This window comes from Opisthocomus hoazin, chromosome 8, assembly GCF_030867145.1.
Source record: "Opisthocomus hoazin isolate bOpiHoa1 chromosome 8, bOpiHoa1.hap1, whole genome shotgun sequence".
Lineage (NCBI taxonomy): Eukaryota > Metazoa > Chordata > Aves > Opisthocomiformes > Opisthocomidae > Opisthocomus > Opisthocomus hoazin.
In genome coordinates, this window is record NC_134421.1 from 19367386 (window position 1) to 19387562 (window position 20177).

The window sequence follows — 20177 nt, forward strand, 5'->3', positions numbered from 1 at the left end:
TGCTATTATCTAGCTGTGTCCAGAAGCAATACCACAGCTTCTCACAGGCCACATGCAAACCAGTGGTTAGGGAGCACTCAGCTGTGACAAGGGGAGGACTGAACAGACAGAAGTGGTTTGCCTCTCTCTCCTCTCCTCCCTCTTTTCCCAGTATTTTCTGAACTGCCTCATTTAGGAAACAATTCCTGATTATTGCATTGACCATAGAGCTTCTGAGACCCCATACTGCCCACTGCCCTGCCTCTTAGGGGAGAGCTCCCTGTGCAGGGAGAGTTTCCCCAGCCTTGCCAACACAAGGGACAATTCTGAATACTGTTTTAGTCATATTATTTTTCCTTGGAAATGTGCAGCAATTTTGATTCCCCATACCAACTGTTACAGCATTGGACTTGCTTTAGGTAAGCAGAGAAGCAAGGGTAGAGCACTAAAGGAGGTAAGTCCAACTGCATGGTAGAGAGAGCCTTAGGGAGATGAAAGACATCAGCTTGATCCACATGGAAGAGGCAAGAGCTAACACAGGGCTAGCACCTGCCTCTATTGTACCGAAAGCCTCCCTGCTGTGGCCCTCATCATGGCGGCTGGCAGTTACTTCGCAACCCTTCCAGTTCCTGACTTCTCCCTTTGTGGTGAGGAGCTGTGCTTGCCTCATCCCCAAGAACAAATTCTTTCTATTCCCAGTTTTCCCAGATTAGCCTTGGGCTAATCTCTGAGAAAGGGCTGAGGTTTCTCAGCTCTACGCCTCTTAGGCTCCCTATCCCAAGCCAAGTCTCTCAAGCCCGGAGAGACAATGCCGTCATTGTTTGACAGGAGCATCCATACTTCATGCCAAAGGATGCTGAGCCAAGTATGAGGCAAGCCTACTGCATGCAACTAGAACAGCAGAACAGGCATGGCTCATACACCTCGCCTTCAAAGTCCCTGTCCCCTGTATGCCAGCACTGGGACATCCAAGGGATGTCTGAGGTCAATACACAGACATTACCCTTTCCCTCTAATGCACTGTGGAGATATCCCTGTCTTGCAATGCAATGTCCACTGCCCTGCTGCCACAGATCCCATTCCTCTTAGCCTCAATCGGCATCATAGGCTCATTCATTTTTGCTGTACCAGCTCAGACCTGCTGTACTCAGTGCTGTTCTGATCCCAAAACTTCACAGAAAACTCTCATCCTGGTGGAAATGTCTGTTGATGATGGGTCCAGTTCCATGGGGAATGATTCTCAGCAACCAATCTGATTGATTAGGCATTTCAAGCCTGGTTAAATTCAGGGAAAGGAGAATTTTGAGCTTACTCACTCAGCAATACACAGGCTTTGTCCGTAAGTGAAAGACATGGTGAGTGGGAAATCACACATTTACACAAAAATTCAGGATATTCACTTTCTGCTTTATTTAATAAAATAAACCGAAAAGTTCATGTGACATCAAGCAACCAATCTGTTCCTGGTGTCAGGAGAGGCTGACAGTGGATCCCAGCATGGCACCAACAGCAAAGAGAATGGGGAAACAGATCTCTGAGAACTACAAGCTTTATCTCTGACATTGCCACTTTGCTCTATCACCCTTTGCTCCAACAGAGGTGGCATGGAAGGACACAGTGCAGGGCAATATCAGAGCTCCTGGAGTACTGAGAAAAGAGAGCTGGAGCCAACAAATGAGAAAGGAGAAGAGATTCCTAGAGAGGACAGACAGCATACAGGTCCATAGCATGGAGATGGGAATCCGTGACTGACTTGGCCCCTTAATCCTACTACCCCAGAAATTCCTGAGCTGCAGGGCTCAGTGAACTCTTCATACACGAGAAACAGATGACTCTGGGCACAATTATCCTGTTGGCTGAGAAAGAATCAGAGTTCCTCATTGAGGGCCTTCTCCTCAGATTCGTCTTCTTTCTAAAACACATTAGAGGCATGAAATCAGTTTTGACATTGCTCATTTTCTCAGCACAGTGATAAAAGGAAACAAACCAACTTAAATGCTTCCCTCTGCTGTCTCTGCCACTGCCCTGCCTATCCCATTTCAATTGCACAACACAGGGTCCTGACACACAAAGTCTCTGTGCTATATGAAGATGAGCTTTGACAGAAAGAGAACTCTTAATGCTGAATGAGCACGAAGATTAAATTGTCCCTCTCCCAACAGAGTCCTCTCTTAGAGTTCCTGAGCCCTTGTCTGTATACTCTGTTCTGAGGCCTTCTCGGCCTAGCCATGCCACTGTCTCTCTGATCCCCTCTTATGTGCTGCCACCCACCACCCTCATTCTCAGTGTCTGAAACCACTCTTCATTCTGTCTCCCCAGCTGCTGTTCCCAGAAAACAGATGCTTCACTGACACCTTCATACAATTGCAGAGGTCAGTGAAGTCTTCCTTCTGTAGAGTAGAAGGCAGAGTTCAATGAAGAAAGAGACTCTGCAAAGACAACCATCTCTGCTCTGCTCTAGATCTAATGTTTTTCTGATATTCAGGTGCAAATGAAAATGAAAGAGGAGGTGGGAGAGGTTGGGAGACATTCAAGGAACTGAAGTAATCTTCAAGACCCTTGTGAGAAGCAGCATCGTCCTACAAGATCTGTAGACTGTACAGGAGTCACCCTTTACCTTCTTCATTCTTTGTAAGAAACGATTACAGAAGTCTTGTACACGCTCAACGGAGACTTCATCCAGAGTCAACACATCCTGCTCCTCATCTGGTGTGTGGAATATAGCCAGAGCTGGCAGCTGAGACTTCTTCAGTTTGAAGAATGACACTGTTCGTTCATTGCTCTTCAAATTGCTGTCTACCAGGATAAAGAGAATCTGTGATGAAAATAGGAGAGGAAACATGAGCAAAGCAGAAACCAAGAGAGAGAACAGATCCCCAAAGAGTGATCATATGAAGATTGACAGTGATACTTTCATAAAGAGCTAGAGAAAGCCTACTGTACTCTGTTAGGACAATACTTTCCTCTGCCACTATCTAACTGCTCCATGCAGTGCATTTTTCTGTATTTTATCAACTCCAGTCTCACACTGCCAAACAAAATGTCTTCTTTCACCTTCTTTAAAAATATATCTACAGTATGGCAGGAAGGCAACCTCCACTTCTATTCTCTCTATAGGTAAGGAAACCAGACGTCTCTTATATTAGTGGCACATGTAAAAGAAGATGACTCCTCTACTTGCATGTTATTTGGATCAGATGTTCACATCCATACAAGACCCAGAGTGGCAGAGTAAAAAGGTGTTTTGGTGTATGGAGAATCAAACTCAATTGCAAGAATGAGGGAGTGAAGTATAGTGCAACAGGAGCCTGCAAGTATATAAATATGACAGTATCAAACACAAAGGATGTATTTAAGTGAGCTGCAGTGAATGGAAACGAATATGCAATCATTTGGGAAACAGGAGTTTTTGGCAAGACACCAATGTCCATACAGCCCAGCTCAGTGGAGGGTTACTCAGACATGAGGAGAGAAGCCCAACAATGAATAAGCCAGGATGAGAATGACCTGCAGTTTTCTGGGTTCCCAAATAGTCCGGGGGAGCAAGATCAAGCCAAGGATTAGTATTCTGATGGGATGATCCAATAGTATGGACTTAGCAGAACTGGTGACCAACTACGATTTTATTTTAAGAGTAAATTTCAACTAAGATCTTACAGGTGCAGTAGGAATTGGTACAAATTTAAAATTTTGGAATCTGAAAGATTATGAATATACAGCTCAAAAGTCTCAAAAATCTTTGTTAAATTATCTGTTAATAGTAAATAAAAACATTGTGTATACATTTTATAAAATAAAATAAATACAGCAATTGAACAATTTAATCAGGGACATGATTAAATAGAATACCTTAGCAGGTGACATCCAAGTCAATGAAACAAATATCCAGCTAACACATGTCATTTTATCTTCTCTTTATCCTATGCAGTCTACTGGGCCTAGCATATTCAATGTACCTATGGACATGGATATGTCTTAACTTATGAAAGAAGAAACAAGAGTTTAAAAAAAGGAAAGTAATGCAATGTGAAGATGATGTGCCCAGTTCCCAGGCTGTGACTCATGTTTTTCTTTCTTTTCAATCAAGAACACTGAAGTTAGTTCAAAACTTTTTTCTTCTCTAAAAATAAAGTTGGTAAATCTCAAATTCTTCACTTCATTAAATTTATGTTCCATAAAAAATAAATATCTGGAAACTTTCCTAGGCAACAGCCTATGGGAAGGAGAGATAGGCTAGTGTAAGGTTTAACTGCAGTTAATCACTGCGATACAGAAACAGGAATAACACTTTCATTGGATATGTGATTATTTACCATTTGAAATTTCTCTGCTAAACATCAACTGTGCCCCAAGGGCAACAATGTAGTGAGCAGACTGGTTGTAAGGAACTTCTCCCAGAGTGCTAAATACATCCTTTTGCAGGATAAAACACCAAGCTAGAGAAGGGTCACAAATCTCAGGGTCATACGTCTAAGGACCTGAAGTAAAAGACTTTCAGATGGAGCAGAAATACTACTGTTTCAGGGCTCTCCTTCCAGCTAGCAAGCTGGAAACAGAGGCCAGTGTTGGAGGGAAGCACTTTCAGAAGGTTGGTACAGGAAATGGTATCACATTTTCACCAGTTCATTTACCAGCTTTTGGGTTTCTCTACAAAAGATTCACTAGACAACAACTTTTTTTAATCAAATGTTAAAGAAGAAGTTAATGGGAAAAAAAAAAAAAACCAAAACACAACATTTAGAATACCTATGTTGTAAATGTTGTCACTTTCCATACAAAATCTCCTCCACCTTTAAAACAGATGCATAGCATTTCAAAATGGTAATATAAATAAATGTTAGTCAACATTCTTCACTTTATTAAGCTTCCAGCCTTTGTTAAAAATCCCCAAACTAAAAAGCTGTACATATTTTATCCATGAATACAAATAATAGAGTAAGAATAAAAGAATAAAAGGGTTGGGGTTTAGAACTCCAAACACCTTCTTCCTTACAGAAGAAAATTAAACCACACAAACGACTGACTCCTGAGCTAGAAAGGCTGAGATATCATCATTCACAGTTCCTGACTTGGATGTCTGTAATGACTCACATTTGGCTCATGGAGTTACAGGGTGCCAAAGTGCAGCAAAAGTTTCCTTCCCCTCTTCTATTCCAAAAATACAGGACAGACAGCAGTTGGATTTGTCCACTGTCACTCGAAAGAAGACACCTTAATGCCTATCACTTGTGGATTAGAATGACACATTCCCGGTAGGTGCTGTGACATGGGATGAATCCTCCTTCAGCACAAGGATAGGCCACGCATCCTGTGCTAGATGTGCTCCAGGGGTCCAGCCAAGACCTATGTTGTCTCAAAGTCACACCTGTGAGGCAGTCTGCATGGTACATTGGTACTGAGGACACAAGCACTGAAAGCCTGCTCTTCTCAGCAGTTGGAAAGCAAGCAGCTTTCTCAATGGGGACATTTCCATGATAGATGCCACGTGGTGGAACTGGCATTTTCTCAAGAGGAATTTATTTTGTTCAGTGATTCCCAGCCAGCTCTGATCACAAAGAATGAATGCACTGACCATGGAAAATTGTACTATGAGACAAGATTCACCTTGCCTAACTTCTGTCTTGTCTTGTCACAGCCAGTCATCTAAGTAACCTCTGTAATAAACAGTGACAGGTATTTCATTCCACCTGTTTCAGAAGAGAAGGAAAAACATGCCTGTCCTTCTCTACCAGTGCTGAAAAGAGCCAAAAGCCTTTGTTCAGACAACTTACCAAAGCTATAATTCACCGAAACAAATCCCATTTATGATGCCAACTCTCACGTCACTGCCAGAAACCAGGTAGATCTATCCTAAACAGAAAGTTCATTTTCTATTTCATACTATCCTGTACAATAGCTGTTTTTATTCATTCTGAAATTATTTCTGTGAAATTGTTTCATTTTGTAGCAATCTTTCTGCCTGCATTCGGAGGTCTGCTGTTACAGGCAGTGAAGGATCTCCTGCATGGATGCGGAACTCCTGACGCAAATTCTGCCCTCCACATGTGATATGATCTGCGCACTGTCACCTTTTTCTTTTTTCTTTCAGAAAATTTTGCACATTGGTGTTGTCTTGGTGTCTTGACAACTTGATTCCTAGCCCAGTGCTTTTAGAACGTCAAGTTCCTACTAAATACTAAGATATGGAATGATGTTATTGTCCAAGGAATTAAAGTTAATTGAAAATGGTACTGCAATGGTAGAAAACAATTTGAAGTTGCTTAGTTTTTCCTCTAATGAGGACAAACATGAAAGATGACCAAGCCTCATATCCAGTGTTTGACTTTGAACTTCATGGAGCTGCAACCTTCACTCTTTGAGAAGGCTGTATAAGCAAAAAGATCAAATTCTGACATTTGAGTAATTTCTTACATAGTTTATGTAGTACATCAAAGCAAAATGAAAACATCAGTCATGAATTAAAAAAAAATGAAGATATAAACCCAGCTTTACTGCAGATATCTGTGAAGTGACATAGACAATCCATATTTACAGGTTCACCTGCTTATGGCTAACAGAACCATCTCTAAATATTATCTCTCTCAGTTCTGGAGCCATCAATGTCTGACAAGAAAAATAAAAAGTCTATGAATTACTGTCTGCAAGAGAAAGGGCACTGTCCTTTCATTCCCATGGAAAAACGCCTCAAGGACTCTCAGGAGTTTCTCAGAAACCATTTCTAAATGGGCCTACATATAAATTAAAAGGGACTTTGCAAACATCTCTACCCAAATCATTTTGTCATTGTAAAACAGTTGTATCAGTTGCAGCAAAAGTTGCTTTTGTTACTCCCAAAATCACCTTACTGAAATTTCTGCTAACACCCATGAAGTACATCAGCTGTAACTGTCATGTTATACTCTGATACTGTGGACAGAAAACTGAAGATGCTTAAGCTTGTTTGGCTCAGCAGCACAAATCCTGACGTTTCCTCTCCAGTAGAAAACCCAGACTCTTGGCAGTACTTTCTCAAATAAGCACATATTTGATTGCAGTGGGACCTTTCCAAGGAGGCTGGTGGATTCACTCCTGCAGCTGCAGAGCTCTGAGCTCTGTTCACTGTTACCCACCCACAATTGTTTCTCAAAGTCTGCTAGAAAAGTACCATATTTCTTCTTACTCCTGCCAGCTCTTGCTGGCTTAGCATCATCTAACATTTGCATTCTCCTCTCCGGCATTTTATAGCCCCCAGGTTCCACAATAAAATCCAGAGGAATCTAGACTGCCTTCAGACACTCACTGCTGCTCAGGATGTAGTTCAGGCTGTTTTCAAATAACGGTCCTCACCATAAAGTCTCATGGATCCTCCAGCTGAAAATCTCAGCTTCCTCTCAGGCAAAAATGAAAAGATCATAAACCAGAGATGAAGGGACCATAATCCAGGAACTGGAATGTGAATCACTTCCTCATGATCCATTAACAGTTGGACTTGATCTTAAAGGTCTTTTCCAACTTAAATCATTTTATGATTCTCTAATTTTCTTCACTCTCTGGGGTCAGCCGCTCAGCAGCAGCAGTTCCTCTTCATCTCTCCATCAATCCAAGCAATGAGTTTCTTTTCTCCCTCGAGCTGGTGATGACAATGACAAGGACTCCTCTTCCCTCAGAGTGCAGCAGAGATGTGTGAAAGGATTGGTACCCCTTCTGCCGCTTGGAACCCTCTTGAGTCTCTGTTTATGTTCTGCATTGGCATTGTGGAGAAGATGCAAGACACATCAAGTCTCCCCACTCTATTCCAGCACTTTACAGTCGTTGGGAATTGCTACTGGATGCAGTGGTACATGCTCACAAGGAGCCTGAACACCTCTCCACTGCACAGCCACAATGGCTTGCTCAAACCACTGACACCACTAACTCCATACCACAAACAAGCCTTCTACCACCAGCCCACAGGCTATGAATTATTCACTGGTAATCCTGAATAAAATTCAAGTTAAGAATCTTGCATTTATTCACAGACAATCTGCAAGCTGCAAAAAGGCAAAATCTACTCAATACTTCTGTTGAAGTAAACCTGAGATAACTTGGTAGTCATGACAACAGATCACTCCACTTAGAAAAATTAGCCAGCAGAGATTTTCATGGTATTGTGCAGTGGCTGCTTCTGATACCCAAACTAATTCATGTCTTTCTATGTGACAAAGCAGAGACAAACCTAAGCGGGCATATTGCTCTGCTTACTCCTTAGTATCCAGATCTAAGGCCCAAAGAGAGGGATCCGAGTTCTCTCTCACTGCTTTGTAAGAGGGCAGTCCAAATCACAGTTGACTCCTCAGAGCGCCACTTCTTTGGAAAAAAAACAACTTATTAGACTGTAAGTCCCTTGATCTATGTGTTCTGCAGTACCACTGCAGTAAAGTGGAAATAATTAGTCAAATTCCCACATGTCTATATTTCACTCTGGAAAACTTCTAGACTGATTCGGTGGGAAAATTGCCTGCATAAATAAAAAAAGTTAGATTTGGCTTGCTTGCCAATTCATAACTTTTCTGGACTTCCGTGCAACATTTTGTCCAATGTTTTTTGAAGTATTTCTAGGAAAATTATTCACATTTTCTCAGATCTAGGCATGTCACATGAAGAGAAAACTAGCTGCAGCTGCATCAGCAATGGATAGTGATGCTAAACAGTAATGTGCTGTGTTAGAAGAGTTAGCTGCTTGGGGGAGACCTGTATCAGACCCTGCTGCTCATGGAGGACAGTGATAACGGTGTCACTGTAACACACATCTCACATGAGATGGCTGGAATTTTTCAGATAAATGAGTTTTCTTTTATCGCTTTGTATTCATCAAAGCAAAACACTTTTGAAGAGACTTTTTGACTTTGATGCATGGTTTCTGCCTGGTCTTTTGCCAATGGGTGGGACGGATGGCAAGGTCCAAAATAGTCCTGGAATAAACAAGTGTCACGACTTTTGAGCTTGCATGGTTCTGAGGTGGCCCCTCCATTTGAAGATGAGGATATACTTGATTTTTAGTCTGCCCCTTCAGTACCATAACCAGGTGCATGCAGATGGTCTTATTCTCAAATCCCAGCTCTTTCCAGCTCCACACTTCTCCCAGAAAGAGCTCTTTCCCTGTCTCTCAGCTCAGCCTTCCCTTCTGCCCCCTCCCATCTTCTGTTCTCTCTTGCCCCAAATGCCATCCTGTTGCTCCCAATTCTCCTTTGCTTGCCAGTTTCTTCTCCCCAGACAAAAATTCTCCAGTAATCCAGCTGCTGGCAGACAATCACCGTGGGGTGATTTACTATTTCGGAAGCTCTGCCCACAGAGGGGTGGGAATCAGGCAAAATTTCTCTGAAAGACCCCATCTATCCTTTCACCTTAGTGTGAGAAATCTGACATACCCCATGTGCAACTCCTTTAAAATCGCCATGTCCCCAGGATCCAAACAGAAGTCTAAAGGTTAAGAAGCACCACGACATTAATCACTGTCTGGTCACTTGTATAATGCTCCTTGGCATCTTGCAGGCTGTATATACAAAATCACCTCTCACACCAGTGGAATGCAACCATTGTGAGACTGAAGTGCAGCAGCTGTTGGTCATCTCCTAGTGCAAGGGAACAAAATTGGAGCAGAAGCAAGGAAGTACATCATGTCCCACTGAGGGAGGAGAGGAGCAGGATACAGAGAATATTTCTCCAACATGGAGGCAAACTGGCAAAAGGTGAAGACATCCAACCCCTTCACTTAATTATCCAGCTAATCCTCTTTTTCTGCCACTTAGCCTTTGCTCCCCTAATACACAGAGGAGATTATGCCCTCCCCATCCACAGAAGAAATCACTGTTGTCCTTTTATTTGCCCCCTTAATGGCTCCCCCTCCTCTCTGTTTGGACTTACCTTCCCCTTGAAGAGCTCTGCTGCTGCCCGGTATTTGCGCATTCGCTCGGGGTGCTTTGGAGACATCTTGTCTGTGATCAGGAGGAGGTTAAACTGGAGCGAACTCTGCATCACACCTACTGCTGTCTGCCGAAAACACAGCCACCACAGACAGAGAGAGAAATGCACACAGACAAAGAGTTTAAGAACATTCAATCTGCATAGGATGCACTGCCAGAGGGACATCAATCCTCATGTCTCAGCTGAGACTTCTTTGCAAATCGGCCTCACAAGCAGGACAGCTTTCTTTAAAGCAGGAGGGATCCAGTCTGCGTTATTTGTGGAAGCACTTAACCTCCTGGTTTTGCTTCTTCCCGAGAGGAGATTCTGAAGACCACAAGGGTTCATCACTTGCCTCGGGATAGTCAGTGACTAGGTGAGGGGACTGTCTGGATACCGCAAGCTGAAGTCTAGAGGGCCAAGGAAATGGAGAGGGAAGGCCAGCAAACACTGAGCATAAGGGTGCCCTGAATCACTGAGGTCCAGCACCCGGACGAAATGGGAGCAAGAAAGTGGAAAGGATTTGTGGTGTTAGGGTTGGTGTCTCCCCTTGTTTCCTTCCTTCAGCATTAAGCTGTGTGTAGGATGGGGATGAGTCCACAGCCCCATTTCAGCAACCCCATGGCCTGGGCATCCCAGCATGCTGAGGGTTAAAATTGCTTCTGCAGTCCTGCAGTGGGAGAAGACCTGGAGCTGGCTGTCCCTCGCCCCCTGAGCAAGAGCAAAGTGAGCAGCACACACTGGCCCTTTGTGAGGAGGCAGGGCTGGCACTGCCCAAGCAGCCGCCGCACCATCTCCAGGCTCTCACCCACTCACTCGTCATCTCGCTTCTCCTCCCGCCCGCTTCCCGCAGCCCTGCAGCCTCTCCCTCAAACTAAACAGCAGCCGGGCCAGACCTCCTGCCTCCCCCGTGCCACCAAAACCACAGAGGCACAGACTGTGTGGCTCCCCGCCAGCGGGAGAAGGAAGTTTCCACACGCTCCACGAGTAATAAGGAAGGGGTCAGGGAGTGCATGCTGGCAAGGGCCACGCACTGCAAAGCATCTAGTTTTTGGCAGCCAGGATTCTGCCATTAGCCTAGTGTTTATCAGACAGTCTGTATCCCTTCAGTTCTCTAGGGTGTGTAGATGGGGCAGGGGAGATTAGAGGGCATGCAAACTGAGGATGGAGAGCATTAGAAGACCTCATGGGAGAGGACAGGGCTGAAGGTGAGGGTGAAGCCTGCCAGCACCAAGGGCCAAGACAAGGCTGGGCTGAGAGTGGGCAGCTCTGGAGCAGCAGTCCCTCCGGCAGCTCCACACAAAGGTGTGCCTGTCCATGCAACCTTGTGCAACAGCAATCAGCAATGCTCATTAACATGGCCGGGTCACCTCTGACTCTCCTGGAAAGCCCACAGGGTAAGCATTGACGAAAAATGCCTAAAGTATGTGGGAGCAACAGTAAGGGCCCCAGGATGGGGAGAGAAACTCTTGGCAGCACTCAGTGTGATCCGCGTGACCCCAGCCTCTGCTGACCAGCAGCATTCTTAGATGTAAACAACATATGCACTGGGAATAAATATTTACAAAAAACCAAGCTACACTAGCAGACCTGGAAGGGCTTTGGGCCGGAGACTGCAGGAGGCACTGTTAATTGCAGCACCTTGGTAGGACTCCAGAGTGTCTGCAAAAAAACCTGGAACAACATGTGTACTGCCAGTCAGGGTGGAGGGGACCAGCTGAACAGCTTGACTTCTCAGTCTGAGAGACAGCCTGGGTGCTGGACAGGACGCCGTGGAGCAAGAGCCCAAAGCATCAGCAGAAAAACATGAAGAAAGAGCCATGATCTAATGAATTTCTAGAGGATGCAGTGGAGGCGCCAAGGGTTCAGAAGGCCTGAGCAATTATAAAGATAACAAGAACATCCCCGTTGACATGACTTGGGTGTTCTCAAAGGGATGTGAGGACAGTGGGGCAGGATATAGCTTTTCTGTCCGCAGATATATTCTGCGATTTTGAAACGCATTTTTCATATCCCTTATCAAGATCAACAAACAAATCCACTTTTTTTTTTTTTTTTAAGGTAAGAAGAGAACTTCTACAGCATTTCATTCTGCAAACAAAATGTTGCGTTTCTGAAACAAAATGCTCTCTCTACTGGTGGGCTGCACCTGAGCTGGGGAATGTGTCAGCCCTCTTAACAGATCCTTGGCATCGGCTTGAAAAGATGTAGTTTTGAAACAGGTTGGGCCATTCTCCTATGATTAAATCAAGCCTGGTCAGCACTGTTGTAGCTATCCAAAAGTCTGCAAAAGACCCCATCAGCAATGATAAAGTCTCAGCCTTGCGGCCATTGGGGCTTCTAAGACCTATGGACTCCACAGCAATGAGCACAGTGAACTGCTGAGATTTCAGAGCAGCCTAAAGCCTTGGTCAGCTTCTATAGCGAGAAGGAGCACTGAGACCCTACCACTGGCAGTCGGATGGGTGAGCTAATGAAGATGGCCAACATGGAAGCATCCTATGTCTGATTTGTGTTGTTGAACTGGTGAATTCTGCAGTAAGGGATAGAAAGGATGGGAAAAATTTTGCTTGGAAAGTTTCAAACCGGCTCTTGAATATGCCTTCAAATAGCCCAGGCTTAGGTCAAGCCCTATATACTGGGGTATGAAGAAAAGCCTGTCTTCTGGGAGTAGGTCACTCGAGTTTCTATGATTCTCAAGCCTTCTCAAACAAAGACAGGGGATCCTGGCTGACCAGGGTCTGCAGGCATGGCACAACGTGGCAAATGCCCATGGGAGGAAGCAGCACTGCTGGCAGGAGCGGAAAGAAATGGAGCTCTCTACCCACCAACACGCCAAATTTACTGGAAAGCTAAAGGAACCTCCATGCCTCGCTTCCTCTCTCCACCCTACTCGCACACCTCAGCACAGCATCTGCTTCCAGCCCCCATGTGGAGTAGCAGCTAAAAGCCACGTGGCTTCCCCAACCCCATCCACACCATTGCCGCAACCATCACACACATCTGGGTGTGCAAACTCTTGGGCCAGAGGACGCCCATCAGGAGGAGGCCAAGTGCTAGGGTGAGGGCTGCAGGGAGCTGGTAATTACCACAGGGTTGTACTCTGTCACCAGGCGAAGCTCATTCATCCGAATGAAACGTATCATCTTCTTAGCATCAACATCTTCGCTGTTCATATCCAGATCCCTGCGGTCATTGTCTACCTGAAGACACGCAAAGACACCTACAGTCACAGCTGTCCTCCCCCCTCAGCACCCTCTCCAGGGTCACTCATGGCACTCATTCACGGAGACACCCACCGCCTGGGACACGACCATTCTCTCCCCCTCAGCACATAATCCCAACTTCTGGAGGTCCAGAACCTATGGAGACCAGCCTGCATTTTGAGATTAGCATCTTCCACCCTCCTGCAGTCTCCCAAGGACAAGGCAAACTCATGGCATAACAGAAACCACTGAGGACTCCAGACATCCCTACAGTATCAGCTCCTGATGCACTGGAGACAGGGAGGATTAGCTGATAAACTATTCTAGGCATTGTGGGGAGAGATCATTAAATAGCCTAACTCCTCACATCAATTTTGGCTTTACATCCCTTTTTAAAAATCTTCATCTGCTTATTCCATTTCTTCTACAAGTAATAAACATTGGCATGGGCCTATATGGATTTCCTGGAAACATTGTGCAAGCAGCAAATCTCTCCAGTAAAAAGAGGATTTTTTTTTCCAATACAGCAGAAAAAAAAAGAAAAAAAAAAATCAAGCCCAGCACATTTTAACTTCAGAGGAAAATCCACCCTGCCACACATCTCCCCACACTCCATTCCCCCATGCAAACTATGTGATTTTATTGAGGTTTTCATGACTCGCTAAACAGAAAAAAAGCAGGCAGCCATTGAATGAGAGCTAAACGACCCGAAGAGGCAGAGCTGCTGTACAGTACCACCGCAGGACGTGACTGAGTTGAGCCATGGGGATGCTGGGCTGTGACACGCAACAGGATGAAAGTTTGGGATTTGAAGCTCTTTGACACACATGTTGAATAAGGTTCATGGGGCTGAGGAAATGTCCACATTTCCACCCCAGATTTTATTCTCTGCATCTGTATGACTTCTGAATGTGCCTGTGTTCGTTTTTCCAGCGGTGTGCAGACACCTGAAGTCCTTTTTGCTGTTCTGTGGTCATTGGCACGGTCTTTGATCTGGTGGAGGGCCACAGCGCCCTGTCTGGCAACCCAGACTGGTGCTTTTCAGACTGTGCGGCCTGATGCCTCTCACAGATTTTCCTCCTGCATAAAATGAAAGGGCAGATCTACTCAAGTAAGTGAGATCAGGCCAGTGCAACACCTAGGTGGGTGAGATCAGACAGGCCTTGGGAACTGATCTAAAGCACCCCAGACTCCACATAAAGTCTCCTTTTGAAGTTCACGGCTCCTGGAAACACCTGATTTCCATTTTGGGATAATAACATCTTAAATCTGCACTCAACATTTATGATTTTAAGAAAATAAGGCTGGAAAATAGCCTGCACCTAATAGTTGAAGCTCTCACAATGTCTTTATCTCTCCATATAATTAGCTTGTTAGCATCTGTTAATTATGTTCTTTTTAGATCTATCAGGCCCGATTCCTTACTAGAATAAATCAGTTTCCCTCCACTATATGCAAAGAAGTCTCACCAGTTGACAGCAGCCCCTCCTACTACTGTAATTATGATTTAAACTTCTAAGCATTGTAAGTGTTTCATACTCTGCAAAAGCAAAATAAAAATGAGTTTATGCCTCTGATTCACTGCTATCCTGGTCACGCATCTTTGCATTCTTCAAATGAGTATTTGATTCCAAGTTCCTGTCTTAGTTCTTTTCCTTTTCATCTCTGACCCCTTACTCCTACGCAGTACTCAGCACAGAATAAAGGGAAAAACAATGTGTCTGAATAACTTCAGAAAAACTGACAATTAGACCAGTGAATTGTCAACTACATTTGAACCTGACTAGTGTATTAGTTTCTTAGTTGGACTGGGGTTTTTTCCTATTAAACAAGAGTTCAGCTGCAAAAACTGGACTGTGAACAATGAATATTCAATATAACCCAAATTCCAACAGTCCAGACACTTTTTTTTATCAAACCCCCTCCCAATGCAGTGCAGTCATCCTCACTATCTGCCACAGCACAAAAACAAAGGATCTTTTCAATATTTTTGGAAGAAAAACACCATGACTAAGAACCAAAACTGAGATGGATGCTGCTTCCAATTGCAACATCTTCCCATAGCAAATAAGAGGTTAAAGGACTTGCCTACCTATTGCTCATTCTTAGATCATTCTATTTGAATTATTTGGATAATGCCAGTGGTAAACACAGTGCAGGAAATTATGAGAAAGAAAAGGGAACAAACTGGCTTTATCCAATCTTTGTACAACCTGGATCTAGAACTTGGCCAAGCTGCCACAGTTTCCCTAGTACACGCAGCGTGTCCCTGTTCCCCCACCACCACTCTGTGTGCTTAGAGCTCTGGTGACATAACACGTCATGAGCTTTTAGGACATCTCGTGCTACCTATGACCCCTCTCCTCCTCAGATTTCAAGTTTTTCAGATTTTTACGACACCTCTCTCCCCAGTTTTCAAGTGCCAGACTTGTGTGAGATGGGGCAACACGAGGAAATTCATACGACCAGGAAGAACATATGCTCTTAGCTTTTGTTGGTACTTTTCAGGCAAGTACACAGCCCTTCCCCATATCGTCTCCTTAAATTTCAGCAAACATAGCTTCCAATTCAGTGAGGCACCAGCACCTACAGCTGAAGCCAACAAAGACTTGATCTTGCACAGCATCCATCCCTAAGAAACTGCAAAGTAACATTTTTAATGGGCCCATGCCCAAAGCCTACTTAGGGAACAACTCTGCAAACCACAGTGTAGGAGACAGAAAAAATTGTCTGGGATTTCTTTTGGTGGCAGAGCATCTGCAACTGCAGAGACCCAGTCTGGATCTGTTTTCAGTCACAATGGAAAAGTTGTGCACCTAGGGAGACAGTTTTGCTTGCCAGAAGTGACAGTTGGCAAGATTTCGTATCAAGCCTGCTGTGTTGATCCGTTGTAACATGGCCTCTGGGTGCTTTTCATGTGCCTCAGGAGCCTGTCCAAAACCACGGAAACCCCATCCAAGTAACACTGAGCTCCAGGTGGGTCACTCAGAAACACAGACATCGTTCTTTGCAAAGAACTGGGTGCTAGACCAGATCCACAGCAGATCTTTAAATCGAGAACCTCATCAGGTGTAACACGTGTTGCTTGTCTTAGTGATGGACACTCGGCAAGCGAAAAGCAAAAGACCCCTCTGGGATGGGCAGCTCTACAGATGTGCTTTTAGGTGGGCAAGCAGCGCGGCTGTCAGTGACAAGCCTGGTTTTGGCTGGCTCTAAGGTGAGATGACCAGCTTTGATCATCTTCTTTATCACTGCTGCCTGGAGACTCCAGGTCGCCTGTACGGTGACTGCAGGCGGCTTTTAAGCGCTTGTCCCCGTGCCCCTGTCACGGACACCAGCGGGCAGGGGCACCCCTAAACCAGAGCGTTGGTCCTGCAGACGCAGCCTTCGGCACGGCATCGTGCTTCCCCGGGAGGGAGCTGCCCCCTGTGTCCTGTGTGTGTCCCCCCCTCCCCGCGCCGCGGGCCCACGCACCCTGCGGAAGAGCGTGATGGTGTTCGCTGCGACGCCGTAGTGGGACAGGACCGCGGGGCTGGTGCTGAGGCCGAAGGGCACCTCTGAGATCCGGCGGGCCGCCTCGTGAAACGGGGACGCTTCGGGGCTCTCCGGTTCCTGCGGAGGGAAGAAGGGGGGGGGGGGGGGGGGCGGGCAGAGCCTCCCCCGGGAGCGCCCCCGCCCGCACGGGGCGGCGCGACGGCGACACCTACCGGCCGCGCGGGAGAGCCGCCCGCGCCGCCGGGGAGCGGGGAGGGGGCCGGTGGGGGCTCTGACGCTGTCACCTCGCCTGCGTGGCCGGGATGCTGCAGAGACCCGCGCCCCCCGCCCCCCGCCCCCGCCCCGCCGGCCGCCTCGGCTCCCGAAGCCGGGGAATTCCCCGGGCGGCGGTCGGAAAGCCACGGCGGGCAGGCAGCAGCGGGGAGCGCGCCCTCCGTGTCGCCGAAACCCCGCTCCTCACCCCCCCGCTCACGGCAACACGGTGATGGTGCGAAGCCCCAGAGCTCTCAAAAGGGGTGGGGGAACCCGGGGTCTGGGTGTAGCATGCTTAAATATATATATACAGATATGTGTACATACACACACATATATATACACGCATATATATATGTGTGTGTGTGTATAAAATAAAAATATAAAAATATAATTTGTGAGATAACCTTGATTCTAAAGTCAGGTGTTTACACCTTTTTTCAACACCTCGGCTAGCAGTATCCTGGTTCCTTTTAAAAACGTGGCTTAAATGAATCCTTTAAAAAGTAGCCAATGCAGATATGTTGAAGAATAGGAATGTGCAATTTCTCAGTAATTTGTGGTTCATTCTCTTTCTTGCACCGAGAGCATTAGCTACAGCCTTAGCCTGCACTAAGGCCTCCCTTGCTATTCCCATTACCAACCTTTCTTTTGAGCAATGTATTTTTGATACTTCTACTTATTGGATTTAAATTCTCAAGACACGGTCTCTGCTTGGAAATTGATTTGTTTTTCTTTTTGGTTTGAATCATCAGGTCAGCCATTTGCGAGCCCAGAGAGAATGGAAAACAAAATTCTTTCGTCATTCAAAAGAAAAACAACTCTCGTGACCTGTTTTGGAAATGCCAGAGCATCGACATGGCTCTGGTGAGAGCACTGAAGTCTGCGATTGGAATAACCTGAGTTTTGGAGCATTCCTGGGAAAGCTGGGTTTTAAGCTGGCCAAGCACGGCCCTTTCTTGCAGACACGAGGGGTTTCTGGAGCAGCGTGCTGTTTTTCCACCATGGCATGCTGTTCCCAGTCAGGGAGTCCATGCTCATTACACGGGGAGCTTGCCGAGCTGCGTACTGCAGTGAATTGAAAGGCTGCAGCAGAGAAATAATTTATGGCTAACAGAGACCATGGACATTATTCAGATGAATATACTCTTAGGCAGAAGGCCAAGATAAGCCCTCACGGCACACATAAGGCTTTATCTACTGTTTAAATGCAGCCCCTGCCGTACTTCAGGCATTGAATGCACGACACGTCGCCGGCTGCTGCCCTGTGCTCTGGCAGCAGCCTCCCGTCTGACTCCGCTGCAGCGGGAGGGACGCCGCAGTGGCACGAGACACCAGCGATCATGCCCCTGCGTTGCTTCACTCAGCAAGAAGCAGGAGGCCCTGCGCCCCGGGTACAGCCCTGCCAGACCCCCGCTTCCCTGGGGGAAGCAGGCTCTGTGCAGTTCCCATTCCACGCGTGCAGATTGCCTCGCCGGTCTGCAGAACTGTAGGGCGGCAAGAGCAACCCCCGAGGCGCTCCCAATGGCTGCAAGGGCCGCAAGCGAGGTGGCTGGTGGTCTGTGATCAGCACCGAGCGAGGCGCCCAGGCCATAAGCCTCCAGGACTCACACACTTGTTGCTGCCCGTGCTGCACCGGCAGCACCATCAGTCCTCACTCTGCGGCGGGCTGCGGGGCGCCGTCGCCCTACGCCAAGGGCCTGATGCCCTCCCTACGCTGCCCTCCAGCCCCACGCGATGGGCAGAAGGAGGAAGGAGCTTGCAGAAAGGAGTTGGTTTTGAAAGGCTGAAGTCTTCTCTGGCAGAAGGCATGAGGCAGTCTGTGGACAGCAGAAGCCCAGGGCAGAGCTCAAGGAAAAGGGGGAAAAAGGTGCAACTTGGGAACCTTAAAAGTAATGAGGACACTGTCAGAGAGGCCTCTGTTTTGCGGTGCTCTAACTCAATAAATACTTTTGCCTCGTTTCCTGAGGAAAAATATTCATGCCATTTTGGGGGCAAGGGGCACATATCCATCACTCGCCTTTGAATTCAATTGAATTCAGACAGAGAGAGGCAGAGATGTCAAGGGAAGAAAGCAGTGAAACAGAGAGACCGTGCCTACGCCCTCCCTGGGAGCAGGCTGCAGCTTGAGCCCAAACCCATTTGGGCTTCAGAGTACCCACACCAGCGCTGCTCCCCGAGACCTGGCTTCTTCGGCCCTGTCACGCAGGCAGTGCCTTGCTTTGTCTTTGCTGACTGAAGCGAACAACCGACGTTCCCACTCACCCCTCACCAACACTGGTTCTCTGCCACCCACGTTCTTATGCTTCCCCTGCAGCATTTCTCTTTCTCCTTCTCTAGGGCTCCTACAGCCTCCCTCACCTTTCTCCCTTGATCCATCTCCCTTTACACACACAGACTGAATTCCCCGCGTTCTCCCTGTGGAGTGTCACCTAATCCCTCCACACGCCTGTCAGCCCCAGCACCTTTCGGGACAGGAGCTGCCTTTGGAAGGTGTTTGTACCACATCCAGCCCCATGCTCCCATCAGGGTGGGACAGGGCTCACAGCTGGCACATGGGAGGTGCAGTGAACACACCTGGAAGAATCCAATGACCGCCACCTCCACACCACTGATGAAGGCTTCGGCATCCGTGATGTTGTTCAACAGGATAGGTTTCTCTGCAGTGCTAGCTGTGCCTGGAGAGGAGAGGTCGGGGTTGGACAGAGGGTAAACAGAGAAGAGGCTCCCCCCAACACTCATGGGAGCATCAGCAGAACACTTGCACGGCACACCCTGGGTAAGGAGGACTCCCTACGGCAGACCCAGCCCTTGCCCCAGCCAGGAGGAAAGCTCACTTACTGCGGGATGCAGAGCCGCTGTCTCCAGCACACGCTGCTGGGGAGCCCCCGGCAAGCAGGAGAACGAAGAGGCATGGGAAGACTGAGGTGCCCATGGTGCCACCCTGCTCCAGTCCTCTCCTCGGCAAAAGACACGTCAGCCACTGCGGGGGGCTGAAGTCTCTCCCGGGGTGGTGGGAAGGGAGCAGCTGGCCCAGGGCGAAGCCTTCAGCTCCTGAGATAAGCACCTGGCAGGGAGAGCTCCACCTGCTATGCGGGCACCAGGCTTGGAGAGCCTCACCGACACTGCTGCCAGTGTATCCTCACCCACAGCACTGGACATCTTGGCTACCCTGCACCTGTGTGACCAGCTGGGTAAGGACATCCCTCCATGCAGAAGGAGCCACTGCATTTGTCCAAGTGCTGTGTCTCAGAGGCTGATCCCTTGTGCTTGGCCAGCAGGTCAGCCCCGGACAGGCAGCTCTTGCGCTGGCTCTGGGGAACA

General features: G+C 47.1%; 1 protein-coding gene across 1 annotated transcript; it reads right to left on the reverse strand.

Moving 5' to 3' along the window:
* Window positions 1-1391: 1391 nt before the first annotated feature.
* ERP27 (endoplasmic reticulum protein 27) lies at window positions 1392-20015 on the reverse strand. Its single transcript, XM_075429551.1, has 8 exons — window positions 19974-20015; window positions 19695-19920; window positions 19431-19531; window positions 16581-16718; window positions 12990-13103; window positions 9862-9987; window positions 2597-2794; window positions 1392-1891 (listed from the first exon to the last, which is right to left on the reverse strand). Exons 1-8 carry the CDS (start codon window positions 20013-20015, stop codon window positions 1847-1849), a joined length of 990 nt encoding a protein of 329 aa, XP_075285666.1. The 3' UTR covers window positions 1392-1846.
* Window positions 20016-20177: the final 162 nt, after the last annotated feature.